At 28.5% G+C, this 17,216-nt stretch overlaps 4 protein-coding genes across 11 annotated transcripts in view; 3 read left to right on the forward strand and 1 right to left on the reverse strand.

Moving 5' to 3' along the window:
- Positions 1–65: 65 nt before the first annotated feature.
- On the forward strand, positions 66–9,901 carry LOC117159241 (uncharacterized). 6 transcript variants are annotated; one of them, XR_013059326.1, is made up of 11 exons: positions 67–390; positions 889–1,123; positions 1,202–1,406; positions 1,502–1,987; positions 2,075–2,381; positions 2,461–2,617; positions 2,683–2,821; positions 2,912–7,108; positions 7,198–7,365; positions 7,421–7,860; positions 8,061–9,901. XR_013059326.1 is itself a non-coding variant. In XM_076622031.1 (11 exons), exons 1-11 carry the CDS (start codon positions 237–239, stop codon positions 7,649–7,651), a joined length of 6,210 nt encoding a protein of 2,069 aa, XP_076478146.1. In that variant the 5' UTR covers positions 67–236; the 3' UTR covers positions 7,652–9,901. The 6 variants fall into 6 exon arrangements, 4 of the variants coding, with proteins under 4 accessions (XP_076478147.1, XP_076478146.1, XP_076478145.1 ...); XR_013059327.1 differs by having other exon boundaries at positions 7,421–7,828; XM_076622031.1 differs by having other exon boundaries at positions 1,502–1,818; positions 1,888–1,987; positions 7,421–9,901.
- Positions 9,902–10,357: 456 nt separating this feature from the next.
- Positions 10,358–11,528, forward strand: Sf3a2 (splicing factor 3A subunit 2). Its single transcript, XM_033338929.2, has 2 exons — positions 10,358–11,066; positions 11,135–11,528. The coding sequence occupies exons 1-2, from the start codon at positions 10,521–10,523 to the stop codon at positions 11,411–11,413; spliced, it is 825 nt and encodes a 274-aa protein (XP_033194820.1). The 5' UTR covers positions 10,358–10,520; the 3' UTR covers positions 11,414–11,528.
- A 641-nt stretch (positions 11,529–12,169) lies between these two features.
- On the reverse strand, positions 12,170–14,761 carry RpL27A (ribosomal protein L27A). The gene is made up of 6 exons (XM_033338933.2): positions 14,654–14,761; positions 14,311–14,374; positions 14,114–14,211; positions 12,699–12,848; positions 12,472–12,608; positions 12,170–12,260 (listed from the first exon to the last, which is right to left on the reverse strand). The coding sequence occupies exons 1-5, from the start codon at positions 14,654–14,656 to the stop codon at positions 12,480–12,482; spliced, it is 444 nt and encodes a 147-aa protein (XP_033194824.1). The 5' UTR covers positions 14,657–14,761; the 3' UTR covers positions 12,170–12,260; positions 12,472–12,479.
- Positions 14,762–15,131: 370 nt separating this feature from the next.
- Positions 15,132–17,216, forward strand: part of eIF5B (eukaryotic translation initiation factor 5B) — a 31,475-nt gene continuing 29,390 nt past the window's right edge. The window contains exons 1-4 of one of the 3 annotated variants that reach the window (XM_033338919.2): positions 15,132–15,385; positions 16,131–16,459; positions 16,557–16,764; positions 16,878–17,213. In XM_033338919.2, the coding sequence (XP_033194810.1) occupies positions 15,352–15,385; positions 16,131–16,459; positions 16,557–16,764; positions 16,878–17,213 (907 nt within the window). In that variant the 5' untranslated portion in view covers positions 15,132–15,351. Of the gene's footprint in view, positions 15,386–16,130; positions 16,460–16,556; positions 16,765–16,855; positions 17,214–17,216 lie in introns of those variants that run through there. The other 2 variants (XM_033338920.2, XM_033338921.2) reach the window with 2 other exon arrangements.

A 17,216-nucleotide genomic window follows, 5' to 3' on the forward strand; every position in this document is an offset into this window, starting at 1 on the left:
ATAGTCTTATCACGTTCTTGCTTATTGTATTGCATGCTTAAATGAACCAATCAGACCATAGAAAATTTAAATTTAAATGAGTGTTGAAGTTGAAGCAGTCGTCATTTCAAATGGCAGTTGCGATGTGCCGAGCGATATGTGGAGACGTAACAAATTAGTTAAAGACGAAGTAGTCGCACACAAACATTCCTTTCAAAATTTCTATGCTACTTCGTCCAACATATTAATAAAGAAAAATGTTAAGCGATGTTAAGGTAGGAGTCAAATTGAGGCCTTTGATTCAACAAGAACAAGATGAAAATTTATCAATGCAATGGATCGTAAAGGGAAATTCGATTGTTTCATTAGATCAAGAGACAAACAAGTGGAGGGATAATGAATTTCAGTTCGGTATGTGTCAATAATTGCAATGCTGTTTTAATTTTTATTCCTTCATATGTACAGGAATAATTATCAAAATATAACCTACTTATCTTTTTAATGAAAGATTATATTTTTACTAAGAATATTAATTATTAGAAATGCAAAAGTTTCATTAATTGTCAAACAACTAGTTGATAATTGTTTGTTGATATACTAAATTATGTTAAACATTATTATTATAAATCATTGAATATATAATTAATATTTATTTATATAAAATAGGTAATAGAATTATAAACATTCATGCATTATGATATTTATAACCTACATTTTTTTCTATTATATACATTTCAAGAAAGGAGAAAATTTATTCAGTAATAAGTTTAAATATTGAATGTTAATAATTTTCATTTATATAAGTAAATTTATATATTATATGTTATAGTTTCATTTACATAGTAAGCAATATTTACTCTGTAGTATTTATTATTATCATATTATTAATTTTTAATATTTTTTTTATAGATTATAGCTTTGATGTAAATACAAAAAATTCCAAAGTATTTGATAGTATTATAAAATCTATTGTTGATGCTACTATAGATGGTTTCAATGGAACAATATTTTTTTATGGTCAGTTTCATTCTGGTAAAACATACACAGTGACAGGCACTTCAGAAGATCCAGGCATAATACCACTTACTGCTGAATACATATTTAATGCTATTTCAAATATCATTCAATGTGAATTTTTATTAAGGTTTGCATTAAAAATTATTTTTAGATTGTACATTTTTATTTATTTTTATTATTATTTATTTTATTTATTCTTTTCTAGGGTATCTTATTTAGAAATTTATGATGAAAAAATAAATGACTTATTAGATAAAAACCAAATTGATTTAGAATTATACAAAGATAACAATGAACAAATAATTGTTAAATGTACAGAAAAAATTACAAATTCTTCGGATGATATGTTATCTATAATGAAAGAAGGAATTAAGAATAAACATATTAATAGTCATAGCATATTTCAAATTGTAAGATTACATAGAATATTTTATATTATATGTATATATATATAAACACACACTTTATTGTAATATTTAGTGTAATAGATACACATACTTTTTAGATAATTGAAAGTCAACAAATTGAAGGAGATTCAAACAATATTGTACAATTATCACAATTAAATTTGGTAGATCTTGCTGGTTTTACAAAAGTTCATTGTACAAAAGGTATTGAAGAACATCAAACTGATATATCTCTTTTTACTCTAGAATCAATAATTACACAAATAAGTAAGTCACAAAATGCCCAGGAACATATTGATTATCATAATAGTAAATTAACAGAATTACTGCAGTCATCATTAAGTGGCAATGCTTTAATAGCAGTAATATGTACAGTAACACCTGTTGCTTTAGAGGAAACATATTACACTCTATTGTTAGTATGCCATTTTTACAATGCCATTTATAACTTTACATGTATTAGAATATTATTTTTGATATTTAGGTTTGCATCACATACTAAAAAAATTAAAACTAAACCACAAAAAAACGAAGTTATGTTTGATGCATCGCTTCTTCATTATGCAAAACAAGTGAAATTAGAGGTTTGTACAATTAATTGTAATTTTATTTTAAAAATTAACCCATGTTTTTATGACAATTGCTGTGCTATATTGAAATTATTTCATTAGCAAATAAGAAATGGAAACTCATCTATAGAAGTAGAAGAAGTAGAATCTAAAAAACTACAACAGAAATGTCACTTGTTAGAAGAACGTATAAAATTATTAAAGACTCGAACTATTTCTGGATATGAAAAAAATTGTGAAAAAGCACTTAACTATAAGTCTAAAAGAAGAGAAATTTGGTATAATCCTGGAATGATCAAACCGTATTTCCCTGTATTTCATACTCAAACTTGCTTACCAACAATAAAAGAAATTTCACCTGAGAAACTACATAAAAAAAACATTATGCAATCAGTTGACACAAATGAAAGTAAATTTATTACATTGTGCAATTTGTTTTTCACAATGTTCTTTATTACTTAAAAATTTAGCTGACTTTGCATTTTCAGCATTTCAGACAGATCTTGAATCAGAAGCAATTGATTATGAAGTAGATTATGAAATCAAAATGAATGATAATATTGGAAATGAACATGTTAAATATATGAAAAGTGATAATTTATTTCTAATGCCAGAAACACAAGATACTTTGATACAAACTTCTAGGTATATATTTTTCATTGTTAAAATATTGTCTATTACAATTTAATGTTTCCTCTTATCTGCAACAGAAATCAAATATGTCCTTCTACACCGAAAAGTATTTTACGGGAATGTATCGTGGATCTGACAACGCAACTTACTGAACTTCGTGAATTTACAACTTTAGAGAAACAACTAACGTGTGAAGGAAACCATTGTTGCAAACATGTAAGTGCAATTAATATTTATATGCCTATGCCTTAAAATATTCTTTAATTTTATACATATATGTTTTTATGATTTTGCATCTTTATCAAGAACATAGGAGAACAAGCGGAAATACAGTTTGTTTGTGATGGTTTTAAAAATAACAGAATTGATAAATGTTCTCTAAATTATGTAATACAATTAGAAGAAGAGAAAGATAAATTAGCAGTAGAGGTAAAGTTGAAAAGTCAAGAATTGGCCGAAATAAAGGATGATGTTCGAAGCCTTAAATTAGATATAGAAAAATTCGAAAAAACTATTTATTTATTAACAAATGAAAATATGGAAATGTCAAATAAATTGTCCGTTGAAAACGAACGTTCGAAAGAAACTGAATTAAATTTTCAAACAACAATTACTGAGCTTTACACACAGATTTCAAAAATTACGGAAGAAAAGATTAATTTAGAAGGCGATATAACAGTCTTAAATGAACAATTAGAATCATTTCGCTCAAAAACCGTAGGAGAATACAATAATGAGCAATTACTAATTGAACATCAAAATAAAATTGATGCATTGAAAACAGAAAATATTGAATTATCAACTATTATTGCAGATAAAAATAAGGAACTTGAAAATATTAAAGAAAGTAAATCACTATTATATGACCATGATTGTATTTATAAGGATGAAGTTACAATATTGACTGAAAAAAATAAATGTTTAATACAAGAAAATAATGAACTTTCCTCTGATCTAATAGATAAAATTGAGGAAGGTGATATATTGAAAGAACAGTGTGATATTTTGAATAATAAAATGATTTTAATAAAAAACGTAGATTCCAAAAACGATATAGAACAATTAAGATTGGAAAACAATATTTTAAAAGCCAAGATAGCAGAATTAAAAATGAAAATAACAATATTAACTAATGAAAATGCAAAGATTTCCAATAATCTATTAGAAAGTATGGAGGATTTTGATAACCCATGCAATGAAAAAGTAAATAGCAATTCATTGCATTCATCTATAGTACCTGATAATCCTGAAAAGTCAAATGAGACTATGGAGAAAATATTACAAGGAGAAAATTACGAGGAACTGTCAAATAAAGTTATAGTATTACAGGACAAAGTTACTCATCTATCTCGTTTAAATAAAAAATTAAGTGATTTAAAATTATCATCCTGTGGTCAATGTGAACATTTAAAGAAGATAAGTGAGAGTCGTAGAGCTTTTAAACTTGAAGCAAAAATTTTAAATCACAAATTGGAAGACTTACAAAAAAAGTTCAATCAGAAATGTGAGGATACTGAAGCATTAAAACTTAAGGTTAATCAAGAGTTGAATGTAAGTTTTACTGATACATCCTTGAACACTAGTTTTATAGATAGAATGAATGTAAGCTTTGTAGAGGAGAAGGTTCAACACTTAAATAACGAATTACGGACTTTGAAGCATGACCACGATGAACTTTCAGTTTCATATATAAAAAAATGTGACGAACTTGAAAAGCTTCATAATGAAACGAAAACCGAGCACCTTCAAAATAATATTGAACAAGTGAAAAAAGATATAGATGAAATAAAGAAAAATAGTGCACATTTTGTTTCTATGCTTAGTAAATTTAGAACGCAAAAAGAAAACTTATTGGACCAAATCAATACACTAAGATTCGATAATGAAGCGTTACAACAAACAGTAGCAGAAAAAGAGATATTAGCAGCTACAGCTACAGAGAAAGCTCAAATTCTTGAGAATGAATTATCATGTATGAATAAAGAACTCGAACAGTTCTTCGTGAAAGAAAAACTAATGCAGACCGAAAAAATGACACTAGAAATACAATTAGAAGGTTTAAAGGTTGAAAATGAAAATAAAGGTAATCTTATTACTAAATTAAATAGAACGACTGGTGATTTGAATGAATGTATATTATCACTGAAACATGAATTAGATTTAACAACAAACCAAAAAAAGGAATTAACTATATTAACTGAAAATATTAAATGTAAATATAAAAATGAATTAGAACTTCTAAAAAAGCAATGTGATAAATTAGAACAAGAAAAACAAAAAAGTATAGAAACAGAAAAACATGTAACACTGCGAGTAAACGAATTAGAGTCATATATAGGAAAGCTTAAAATAGATTTGGGAAAACAAAAAAACTTACATTGTGAGTTAAATACTATTAAGGAACGTATGATCAAAGAATTAAAGTCATTTAAATTGAATTCTTTAGATTTTTTAAATAAAACTGCAGACGAAATTTTCATCATTTTTTTGCAAACGATCATGTTGAAAGAAGAAGAAGTAATTAAAGAAATGAGAGAATTACTCGAAAAAGACAAACTAAAATTAGAGGATGAAAAGCGGCAAAGTGCAGATGCTGAAAAGCGCGCAGTGTTGTGGGCTAAAGAATTGGAAATAGAAAATGAAAAATTACATGTTGATTTAACAAAAACGGAGTGTTTATGTATAAAAAAGCAAGATGAAATTAACCAATTAAGACACCTTATGAAAGAAAGTAATCATGAAAAAGAGATACTTAAAGAAAAAATGGAAGTGCTAGAAACTGATTTCAATAATTTACAAAGCGAATTTGACAAACAATGTAAAGTAGATATTCAACAGAAAGGACAAGCATCTATTGTTGCACAAAAACGAGAAAAACAAGTACAAGAAGCTCTTAAATACAAAGAAATTGAACTTCAGTCTAATATGAAATCTGAAAAGGAACGGTATGAAAAGAAAATACAAGAGTTACTTTGCACTATAGAAATCCATAAAACAAAAAATCTAGAATTGAAAAACAATATTGAAGGTCTTGAAGCTAATGAAAAACAATTGAAAAATATTATAGAAGCAAATTCCTCAGAACTGAAAGTAACCAATCAAGCTATTTATAAAATAACACTTGATTTTGAACATCTCACAGAAGCTTATAACGAATTAAACCGCGATGTAAAAGAAAAAGCATCTCGAATTGAAAATATCACAGCACTTTTGAAAAACAAATGTGACATGCTATCCGAATATAAAACTAAATTCGAAACTATTATACCAGATTATGAAATACTACAAAATCAAGTTAAAGAAAGAAAAGAAAGCATAGAACGATATAAAGAAGAAATAGAAAGATTGAAAATGGAAAAGGAAAAACAAATTGAAGAAATCAAAGATAAATTAAATTCAGAAGAAATAAAAAATACCGGATTAAATAAACAATTAAACGAATTAAATAGTAAAAATATTGCTTTGATAGAAGAATTAGATAACTTGAAAGAAGTATGTGAACAATTGCGACAAGTAAATGCGAAATTAGAAAGAAAAATTAGAAATAGTACAAGTAAAATAAAAGCTGAAGCAGACATGGAAGAATTAAAGGATGTAAACAAAAGGTTGCAAAATAACTTGGAAGGTGCAAGTAACCGTATAATTGAACTGCAGGAAAGCAAAAATAAAACTTTCAAAGAATTAGTTAATTTAAAAAATCAATATGAATTACTGTCCCAAGAAAATGCTGAACTAAAGAAAACTTTATCGTTACACAAATCCAGAGAAAATACTTTATATTTATTTGCAGAAGATAGTAAATATGATATACTTCTTCAAGAAAAGAATAAAATTGCACTACAATTAGAAGGTAAAAAATTATTATTGTCACAAAAAGACAAAGAGATTGTAGAATATGTAAGTCAAATCAATGATTTGATTATTAAAAAAAAAGAACTTGATAACCAATTAAAAGATAAAATGTACATTCAGCAAGCTGAAAGTAAATTGGTTAAAGAATTAATGAAAAAGTTAACAACTTTAGAAGAAGAAAATAAAGAAATGAAAGATCAACTTAAAACGTTCAAAACAGTGACACAAACTAACATAAAACAGGTAGGAGGTACAAAGTTAGACAATGAAAAATTTATTGATACTCTGAAAAAAAGGAATTCGGAATTACAAATTAAATTTAATGAGTATCAAACTGAATTGGAACTAAAAAGCAACAGTAGTGATTCAAGATCTACTAGTCCAGCTTTTGAAAACAACAGAAGAAGACATAGCAGGAATGAGATATTTAATCAAAGAAGACAATTAGAAGATGTAATAATTGATACAGATCCTAGTGAAGATAGACAAACATGTCAAGTATTAAGAAAAAAAATTCATGAGTTAGAATTGCAACTAGTAACAAAACATGGACAAATTTCAGCATTAGAAATCCAAATCCAGAGTGAAAATTTTCCTTATCTACAAAAATGTAAGGAACTGCAGGAACTTCTGCTCACATCTCGTAAAAAGGTGTGTATAATACCAATCTTTTTCAATCTACTTTTAGGAAATAAAATTGATCAAATTAATGAAAATTAAAAATACATTTTTTTTTTTAGAATGCTGAACTTAGTTCTGAGGTAAGAAAACTTCAAAGGACTCTAAACGACATTAACGCGTGGGAATGTGACATATGTAGACGATGGCGAATTAATAGAAGAGAACAAGCATGTCAAACATTTAATAATGCGCAACAACTTTTTACGATAAATAACGAAATAATTAAGGTAAGTAAAAATATAAAGTAATTTTATATAAAAAACAATCATAACAACTGTGCAGGATGATACAAAAATAACGAAATTGGAAAAAGAGAAAGCAATAATAAAAGATGTATGTCGTGCACGATGCCGACAAATAAAAGAATTGGAAGATAAAGTAAGAGAATTAGAAGAAGCACAGACATCACATTTAAAGTGCATTGAATTTTTGAAAGAAACATCTAATCAACAACATACTTCCATGGTGCATCTCAATAAACAATTTGACTTGGAAAAAAATATGAAACTGTGAGAAGCACAGTTCTTTAAATATGCTTTGCTTGAAACTAAACTATCAAGATTTCGTTTTTTTTTTTCTGGTGGTCCTTAACTATTGGAATGAAACTAATATAATTTATTTATTTATATATGCAATGGGATGTACATGCATTATTATTTAGTGTAATTAGAACCAAAATTCAAGTGACATGTAAGTCACTATATTTGTGTAAACATGGAAAAGTAATTACTTTCTATTTTAAAACAGGATATTTATGTATTATTTATTAAATATTTGCATATATTGTTAAAATTTTTTCATATGCATGTTATTTAGAATCTGCATGTTTATTCTTCAGATTTTCTATTTTTCTGCTACTTTCTGAATAATTAAAGTTTTGAAAAATTAAATTTATACATTATATATTTAATGTTTTCTACAGAGCAATGAAAGAAAAGGTTTCAGCCAATGTGTTAAAGCTTGCAAAGTCTTCAAATTATAGAAGAAGCATATGGAACTCTAATTAATAAAAATATCTTCCAAAAATTATAGCCTATGATATCGTTAAAAATATATGTAGGAAGGCTATCACTATTCAAGTATTACATTCATTCCTACTTTGTTAAGTTAATGTAAATAGTAACAATATTAAAGTATCTGCATTTCTGAGATATTATATTTTTGTACTTTCATAAAATAATGTAAATACGGATAAACTAATTTTTATATGTACTCTGACGCAAAAAAGTGGCTATATTTATATATGTTGTATCATTCATGCCGACTTTATAATAAAACACAATCTGTGATTCTGTAAACTTTCATAATATAATTGCATTAATGTTAATATATATGGGGTATCTTAAAATTAATTGGCCAAACCACAAAGGCTTAATCTACAATCAAAAAGATGAAAAAAATGTTATATAAAGTTTTTATTATATTACATATTATATTTTATAACTATTAATGACATGGAATTGTTACCACACGATAAAAAATATGTAACTACACTGACACAATAACACAGTCAACTTCTGTGTGCTATGATGAAGAATGCGTTATTACCTATTTCATGCATACAATATTTGTTTAAAATATAACAAAGTATTTATTGACAAACTTTATATAACATCTCTTTCTTCTTTTTGATTGTAGATTAGAAGTTTTCACAATATGGTCGTTTAAGTTTGGGGCACTCTGTATATAAAATGTGCCATAAATTAATTATTGTTCCGAGTTCAAACTTAAATTATATAATGTAATTGTGACGTAAAAAAAGAAAACACGTATATCAGATTTATTACTATAACAATTAAAACAGTGAAGAAGTAATTAAGTTGTACTACATTAAATTCACTTACTAAAATGTAAACAAAAAATATTAAGTGCTAAAATTATTTCCCTTTCGCTTGAAGTATGTACTTTAATGTAGTCATTACGAAGTACCAGAGAAGAAATGAAAGTGCTCACGCCCGTAGTTCTGGTTGTTTCATGTACAGGTGCTGCACCATGTGGTCGTGTGCTGAGTTTAACTAAAATTAGCAGTGGTTGCACACTAGCATAGATAAGAACCTATTTAATCATACGGTTCTACGAACAAGTTTCGTAGATTCTTATCATAGGAAAAGAGACGAATTCAACGACCTTGCATATGAGGTGACTTACTTTTGTAAAATATTATAAATTCGTCAGTTCCTAAAAACTCAAGTGAGCCAGAGTTAATAGCTACCAGCTATTAGGTTGCTATAAACGCTGTAAACAAATATTGAATTTCATATCTTCCATGGTGTTTCTCAAACTCCAAACATTACTGAATCGTGGAAACTCACTTTAGTTGACATACTTTAGGCGAATAAAAATTGTAGGTGTTAAAAATATCTATCAAATGAGACGTCAAATGTTAAAATTGGTTAATTCGTTGAGTCAAATAAATAAAAACCATCCATAGTCGCACTATTTTCAATTGTCAATTATTCATGAAAAATTGAGAATGCAAAGTTAAAAATTTATGAGAATGTATTCGCGTTCACGAAGATACCAAAAAAGGAGGGCGCAGGTCTCGAAAATCAATTGAAAGAGCAATTGAGATCCCTTCAAAGGCAGAAATTTACACTTGAATAATACAAATGTTTGATTCAAACGTTTTAAATTATTTTCTTTTATAGAATGGTCTATTGGTATAGAGATATACATACATATTAAGTATATCTAATATTTGTAAACATTTATTGTATTGTTTATTTTCCTTGTTTTTTGTTAATAAATTATTATATTTTGAAATTTTGTACTATTTTTAACCCTGCTTTATATGTGTCGTCGTCCAAAGATATAGTAAACAATTAATTTCTCTTAGGCAACTTACAATTAGTTTTATTAATGCGCGATTTTGTCATTCTCAAATTTACCTATTTTGAACAGAAAAGTAGATATGAACTTCTTCGTAGAACCGTACAATTAAAGAGGTTCTCATAGCGTAGAACTCAATAGGTTTTCAACTATGCTGGTGTGCGACCAAATAAGATTGATCTCTAGGTTTAAGCTTAAATACACATTTCTTGTATATGCTAAATTACGACCAAACAGAGCAGATCCCTAATTTTATAGGTTCCTGTGTGTGCTAATTTTAGTTAAATTCAACACTTGACCGCATGGTGCAGTACCTGTACTGTAAAATAACTAGAATTACGGGCGTGAGCACTCTCATTTTCTCTCTGTTAGTAATGTAATTATATCTCTTATATTGGCTGCACTGACATTCTCGACATTTCATGTCAGTGTATATATCATACAATTTAGTGAAACTTAACTTACATTGAAGTTCTACTATGTGTTGTTTATAAGTAAAACATTAGTGTGCTTTGTATTTAAATAAGTGAAAGAACATATATAAAAGTCAGAAATGGATTTTCAAAATCGTCCAGGAGGCAAAACTGGCGGCGGAGGTGTCGCGTCCTGGTCAGAAAGTAACCGAGATAGAAGAGAACGTTTACGACAACTTGCGTTGGAGACTATTGACCTCAACAAGGATCCATATTTTATGAAAAATCATTTAGGTTCTTACGAATGTAAATTATGTTTAACTCTTCACAATAATGAGGGCAGTTATTTGGCCCATACACAAGGTAAAAAACATCAAGCTAACCTAGCTAGAAGAGCTGCTAAAGAAGCAAAGGAAGCTCCTCAAACACTTGCTCCTGAAAAGCCTCGAGTAGAACCAAAAAAATTTGTAAAGATTGGAAGACCAGGTTATAGAGTAACTAAACAAAGAGATCCAGAATCAGGACAACAAAGTTTATTATTCCAAGTTGACTATCCAGAAGTTGCAGATAATGTTATTCCAAGGCATAGATTTATGTCAGCATATGAACAGAGAGTTGAACCACCAGATCGTAAATGGCAATATTTATTGTTTGCTGCTGAGCCTTATGAAACTATAGCTTTCAAGGTAAATTTACTTTAAAATATAAAGATAAATAATTTTGCAGTTAAAAATATAATTTTACAATATTTTAGGTACCTAGTAGAGAAGTCGAAAAGGCAGAAGGCAAGTTTTGGACACATTGGAACAAAGATACAAAACAGTTCTTTTTACAATTTGCATTTAAAAACGAAAAGCCTTCCGTTGGTAAAGTGCCACCACCTCCAGTTCCTTTAATACGACCTGGTTTAGGACCACCTATGGTACCAGTACCACCACCACCAAGACCACCTATATTTAATCCAGTACCACCACCACCAGCACTTTTAGCTACTGGCATGCAAATACCTCCACCACCACCTCATTTAGCATAATTTTTTATTCAGATAAAACAATGCGGAAAAAGGTTATAAATCAATATCGAAATGTACATTGTACAAAAATAAAAATGTTTTTTGTATATAAAAGAAATGTGAGGTGGCATTGTTATATCGTATTTTTCTTTGTCCTTTGCTATTATAATTTTGTATACTTATTACTAATAAAATTAGTATCCTGATACTCAAAAATTATAAACAATTTGAAAATTTCGCTCTTACTATTAGCACGTTGACTGGCACGACACCCGTATTCGGGTGTCAGCAAAGTTTCTGGTCGGGCCGCGTAACCCATATTCGGGTATTGTTTATTTGACTACTTACGAAGAATCCTCGTAGGTATTTGAAAAGATATTCTGTAATAATAAAACTATTGAATTGTTATAAACTGATTTATTTAAACTACGAAACTGATTTATTTAAAAAATTATTTAGAATGTAAAACTAAGAAATAACTTTTCAATTTTTCTTTTCGACGTTGTAACGAATTAGGGCAGAGATTTTAAGTTATGCCGTTCATTGCTCGGTCAAGGTTCAAACCAATTTTGTAGAAAGTGGAGAGATGAGAAACAAATGCGAAGGAATGGAAACAAAAGAAGTGAGCTATCATTCTTGAGACCACCATTTGAGCGACTTGCATTACTAAAATATCGGTGGGTGACGGAGATTCCTTAGAAAACACGCGTGGCAGTCAACGTGTTAAAGAATATATACAATACTGATAAATAAGAAAAAATAAAACAGTATCACAGCTTTTTCTTTTTTTCTCTGTTATTGTTAACATTTATTAAGAATATAAACGTATTAGAATGTACAGAAGACTTGTTGATGAACGTTTCGGTTCCTGAAATGTAAAAGAAGTTTTACTAATTTATTTATGAAAAAATACAAAATATTATGAAGTTAGATTGGTGTAATCAGTTACATAGAACAATCTACATGGTTTTAAGTGTTGTACGCACTTTTCCGACCGCCCGTTCGTATTATCATCATTAAATGTTTTAATCTTTTACAATTTAATCATATTTATCAATGTTTTATTATAAAATATGTACCAGTATGCTTAGGCAGACAGAACACAAACTCCTCCAACTGCCTTAATTTTGTCTTCTGCCCGTTTACTGAAAAATTTGGCTTTAACAATAACTGGTTGTTTAGGAAGTCGTCCTTTGCCCAGAAGTTTGTAATATCCCTATAAAATTGAATATAGAACAAAAATGTAATTACAATATAGTACTTTGAAGTTAGTTTTCTCAGTAATTCTCTCGTGATTTACACTTACCGCTTTAACCAAATTAATTATTGGAACTTTGTTTTCTGAATCCTTATACTTAAGTCTGGTTTGTTCAGAAACTAATGTCCATAGTTTATCCAAATTTAAGGTGGGGCACCATTTTGTATTCCGCCTTAAATGATAATTTCGCATACCAAGCTGTGAATTAAAATAAAAATTTATTGATGTTTTCCTCCTACTGGTACTGATTTGATATTTATGCAGCTCATCAGAATACTACATACATTCAAAGTAATTCAGATCGCCGGTGAATAATAAAGTTATCATCATTGAATATTTAACCCTTTGCATACAAGAGGTGACCCTCGGTCACTACTTACCTTTTGTGACAACTCGAGCGGTGACTCTTGGTCACCATTCAGTTTGACGCAATATGCCGATGTTTATTTTCTTTGAAAATTGAAGCGTTATAAGATATAAAACCTTCCGAAGCATAAAATGATACATCTTCATATAGTGATAAGATTTTCTTTGATTCAAGAAATTGATAAGACCTGACCTTCCGGTATCAACAAGAATACTGTTGCATTTTTATACAATGTTGTTGGAGAAAATTCCTGGTGCTCAGAGACATTATATGTTCACAGACAGATATTATACAAATTATATCTTGTTGGAAGAATTATGGAAACTGAAATGTCAATTTGCCAGGACAATCCTAACAAATAGAAAGATTTTGTCAAATCTTATAAAAAAACCAAAATTTTGTAACAAGTCTACTATAATATACCCAAAAAGCAACACCTTAGTTTCATTATGTAAAGACAAGAGGATCATGACATGTTCAACCAATTGGTATAATGTAGGATTGACTTATGTGAAAAGAATTTTACGAGGTGGTGTTAAAGTTAAGATGAAAAAACCCAATGCTATAATAAACTACATAATATATATGGGTAGCATTGATTGTGTCGACCAATATGCCTCAATATACTATTTCTTAAGGAAATCCTTAAAATGGTGACAAAAACTATTTTGTTGGAGCCCAGAAATAGATATAAATGGAAAACTACATATCATTCTAACATGAAATAGAAAGGATTATAGGGTCTGCTCTCAATAAAATAAATCCAGCAATAGACACTAGACAATATATTATTGCAATACGTGTCCAGACAAGCCAGGGATGCATCTTGGCAATTGCTTTATAAAATATCACACTAAACAACAGTACAGACTAATATTTAAGAAATTTTCATCTTTGAGGCGTAAAAATACATAAAAATAAAAACATAAAAGTTTTATACATTAATTTATATGTGTAATCATTCTAAGTTAGAGGTAAGCAATTCACCAAACATGCCATGAAATGTCTTGAATTGCTGATTCGCCCGAGCAAAAAAAGCCTCGAGTGCAAAGGGTTAATATAGTTAATTTTTTGTAAAAATCTGAAATATATTTACCTTTCCAAAGTAACCAGGATGGTACTTATCAAAGTTGATACGATGATGGTGCAAACCACCAGCATTACCACGTCCACCAGGATGTTTCCTGTGTTTACCTAGAATGAAGTATTGATTCATTTAGTTCAATTTTGTATAATTTTCAATTATTCTTATACTCATTAATTTTATAACTAATAAACTATATAAAATCATACCTATACGTCCATGGCCATGGCTCACGTGACCACGGAGCTTCCTTGTCTTCTTTTTATGCGTCGACTATAAAAAAAAAAGAAAATAAATAAATTATACAATAAAATTCATATAATCACATTGCGTGTTGTCACAAAGGTTATGTTATAATAATAACGTAAACTCGCAATGTTAACAATATTTACAATCAGTATTTAATAAATCATCTTAAGAAGAAAAATAACAATTCTACAAAAATATTTAATAAGTTTTTAGTGAAATTATAATCTTTATCATTTTATTTAACGAAAGATGTTTTCAAGAACTGCAGATTACAAATAAATAATTTCAGAACTACTAACTCACCATCCTGTTCGAGATGTAGGAAACGAAGAACGTTTGCTCTTTACTGAACCTATTAATATTTGCCCAGATGGCGCATGTGTACCTTGACTACCATATGATCATAAAATAACTATTAAAAATATAATAAAAAATTACTATTATTATAATTTGTATCTAGAGAACAAAATTTGACTTTTATTAAGTTAAGCTGTTTATTCTAAGTGCGATAAATGACTTATTTTATAGCATTTGGTAGCATAAATGCTAATTTGAACAGATGTTCAGATTTTCATGTAAACTACATTTTATGTTTTTTATATTATTTTTTATTTAAATATATTAATACTGCGCTCGTAAGAACAAGATATTTTATAAAATAAAAATTGAAATAGTAATACAAGAATATCTTCTTTATTAATAGTTATTTTCTTAGCCACAAGTCACACATACGAAGTCGGCTTTAATCTTCATATAATGTACATCTTGAAAAATTCTAGTGATATATGGTTAAGGTTAAGTTATGCACATAGCTGCAGACCGGATTAAAAGGATAGGTAGAGGTTTGCAGATTTCGTATAATTTATGTGTAATCATTCCGAAATTACTTATAATTAAAAGTGAAATTTAATCTGTCCATAAAAGGAATTTTATTAGTGAAACAATACAAATACCGTTAAAAAACTGAACGTACGCAAGGAAAATTTTAAAAGTAGATCAAGATGCAAGAATCTCAACCGAAGAAAGGCAAGAAAGGTAAGAAAATAGTAATGTGATTAGTATACATGTGTAATTGAATAAAAATAAAATGACAGTACTTTGAATATATATGTAAGCTTATGTTTTAATTAAGTGTATAATATATTTTTCTTATGTGACGACTGTCGTCTGCTTTCATTTAACCTCAATTTAACCGCTTTTCTGTTACATACGGATAGGATAATAATATATTTCCACTTCTTTCATAATGTTTGTAATTTGGTAAATAAAAGTTTATCTTGTCTGTCTCTTTATGCACTCACGAGAAGTTCTATATTTTTAATAATTTATGAAAATAATCATAATATGTTGGTATTTCGTAACTTGAAAATGATATTAGATAACATGATTTTTTATTTCTGAAATATATTTCATCTTGATTAATGTAGATCACTGTATGAATAAAATATTATATGAATCAAACATTAAAAAAATGTATTGATTGCCAATAACTGTATAAGGTGAAAGTTATTCAGTTGCAAACTAGATAGTGAAAGTTGCAGGTATCTTGAACACCATACTCTGTTGCTAATTCATTATTTTTTTTATATTTGTGTAATTAAATTAAATGGCAAAATAAAAATTCCTTTTATAACATTTTGGTTTATTTTATATGTCACCATGCAATATGTATATTTAAAATATAATAATTTAATCAGTTTATACAAGTACTTAGATCATATGACACATTGGATGAATAATTGACTCAAAATGTATTTATATAATCCACATCTATGATTAGCTAGAAGAAAGCGCAATGATAGTGATGAAGATATCGAAAAAGTTTTGGCTGAATTGGAATTGGAATATTCTGGACAAAAGAAAGAAGTTAAAGATGAGCCAGTTGAACAGAAACCTGAAGATGAAGATAAAAAGAAGAAAGGAAAAAAGGATAAGAAGAAGGAAAAAGGTGATGTCATTGATATTAAAGAAGAGTTAAAGGTTAGTGAATACCTTGAAGTAAATAATATTGATGATGAAATGGAAGTTGGTACCGTAAAAACTGCTGCACAGAAGAAGAAAGAAAAGAAAGAAAGAGAAAAGCAGAAGAAACTTGCACAGAAAAAAGCTGTATGTAATTCAAGTTGTTATATTTATAATATTATATATATATATATTACTTGTATTAAATATCATGAGTTATTACATTTAAATTAATTGATAATAGGAAATAATTAAGAAGGGAGAAAATGAAGAAGAAAAGGCTGCATCTACAACAGAAAAACAAGGCAAAAAAGAGCTAGAAGTAAAGGTTCCAGAAACAAAAACAGCAGAATTGAAGGAGGCCAATGAAGCAGATATTTCTGCACCTGGTGAAGTTGACGAGGGAAAGAAGAAAAAAAAGAAAGGTGGAAAAGAGGAAACCAAGGAAAAAGGTAACAAAAAGTTTTATTGCTCTTTTTTAAGTAGCAAATTAATGCAAGTTACATTTGCTAGGATATAACATTAATTTGTGTCTACATTTAGTATAATTAGATATGTGCAATAGGCAAAGGTCCTGGGAAGAAGACTATTGCTGCAATGCAGGAAGCCTTAAAGAAATTGAAAGAGGAAGAAGAGAGGTTAAAACGAGAACAAGAAGAAAAGTTACGGCAAGAAGAATTGCGGGAACAAGCTCGATTAGAACAACTCAGACTTGAACAGGAACGGAAGGAAAGGAAAAAACTTAAGGAAAAGCAGAGAAAAGAAAGATTGAAGGCAGAAGGGAAACTTTTGACCACGAAACAAAAACAAGATAGGGCCAGAGCACAAGCTATGCTCAATGCACTTAAAGCTCAAGGTTTAGATTTACCAGGTGTAGGGGAGAAGAAACCTCCTAGACCAGGTG

This window comes from Bombus vancouverensis, chromosome 10 (assembly GCF_051014615.1).
Source record: "Bombus vancouverensis nearcticus chromosome 10, iyBomVanc1_principal, whole genome shotgun sequence".
Lineage (NCBI taxonomy): Eukaryota > Metazoa > Arthropoda > Insecta > Hymenoptera > Apidae > Bombus > Bombus vancouverensis.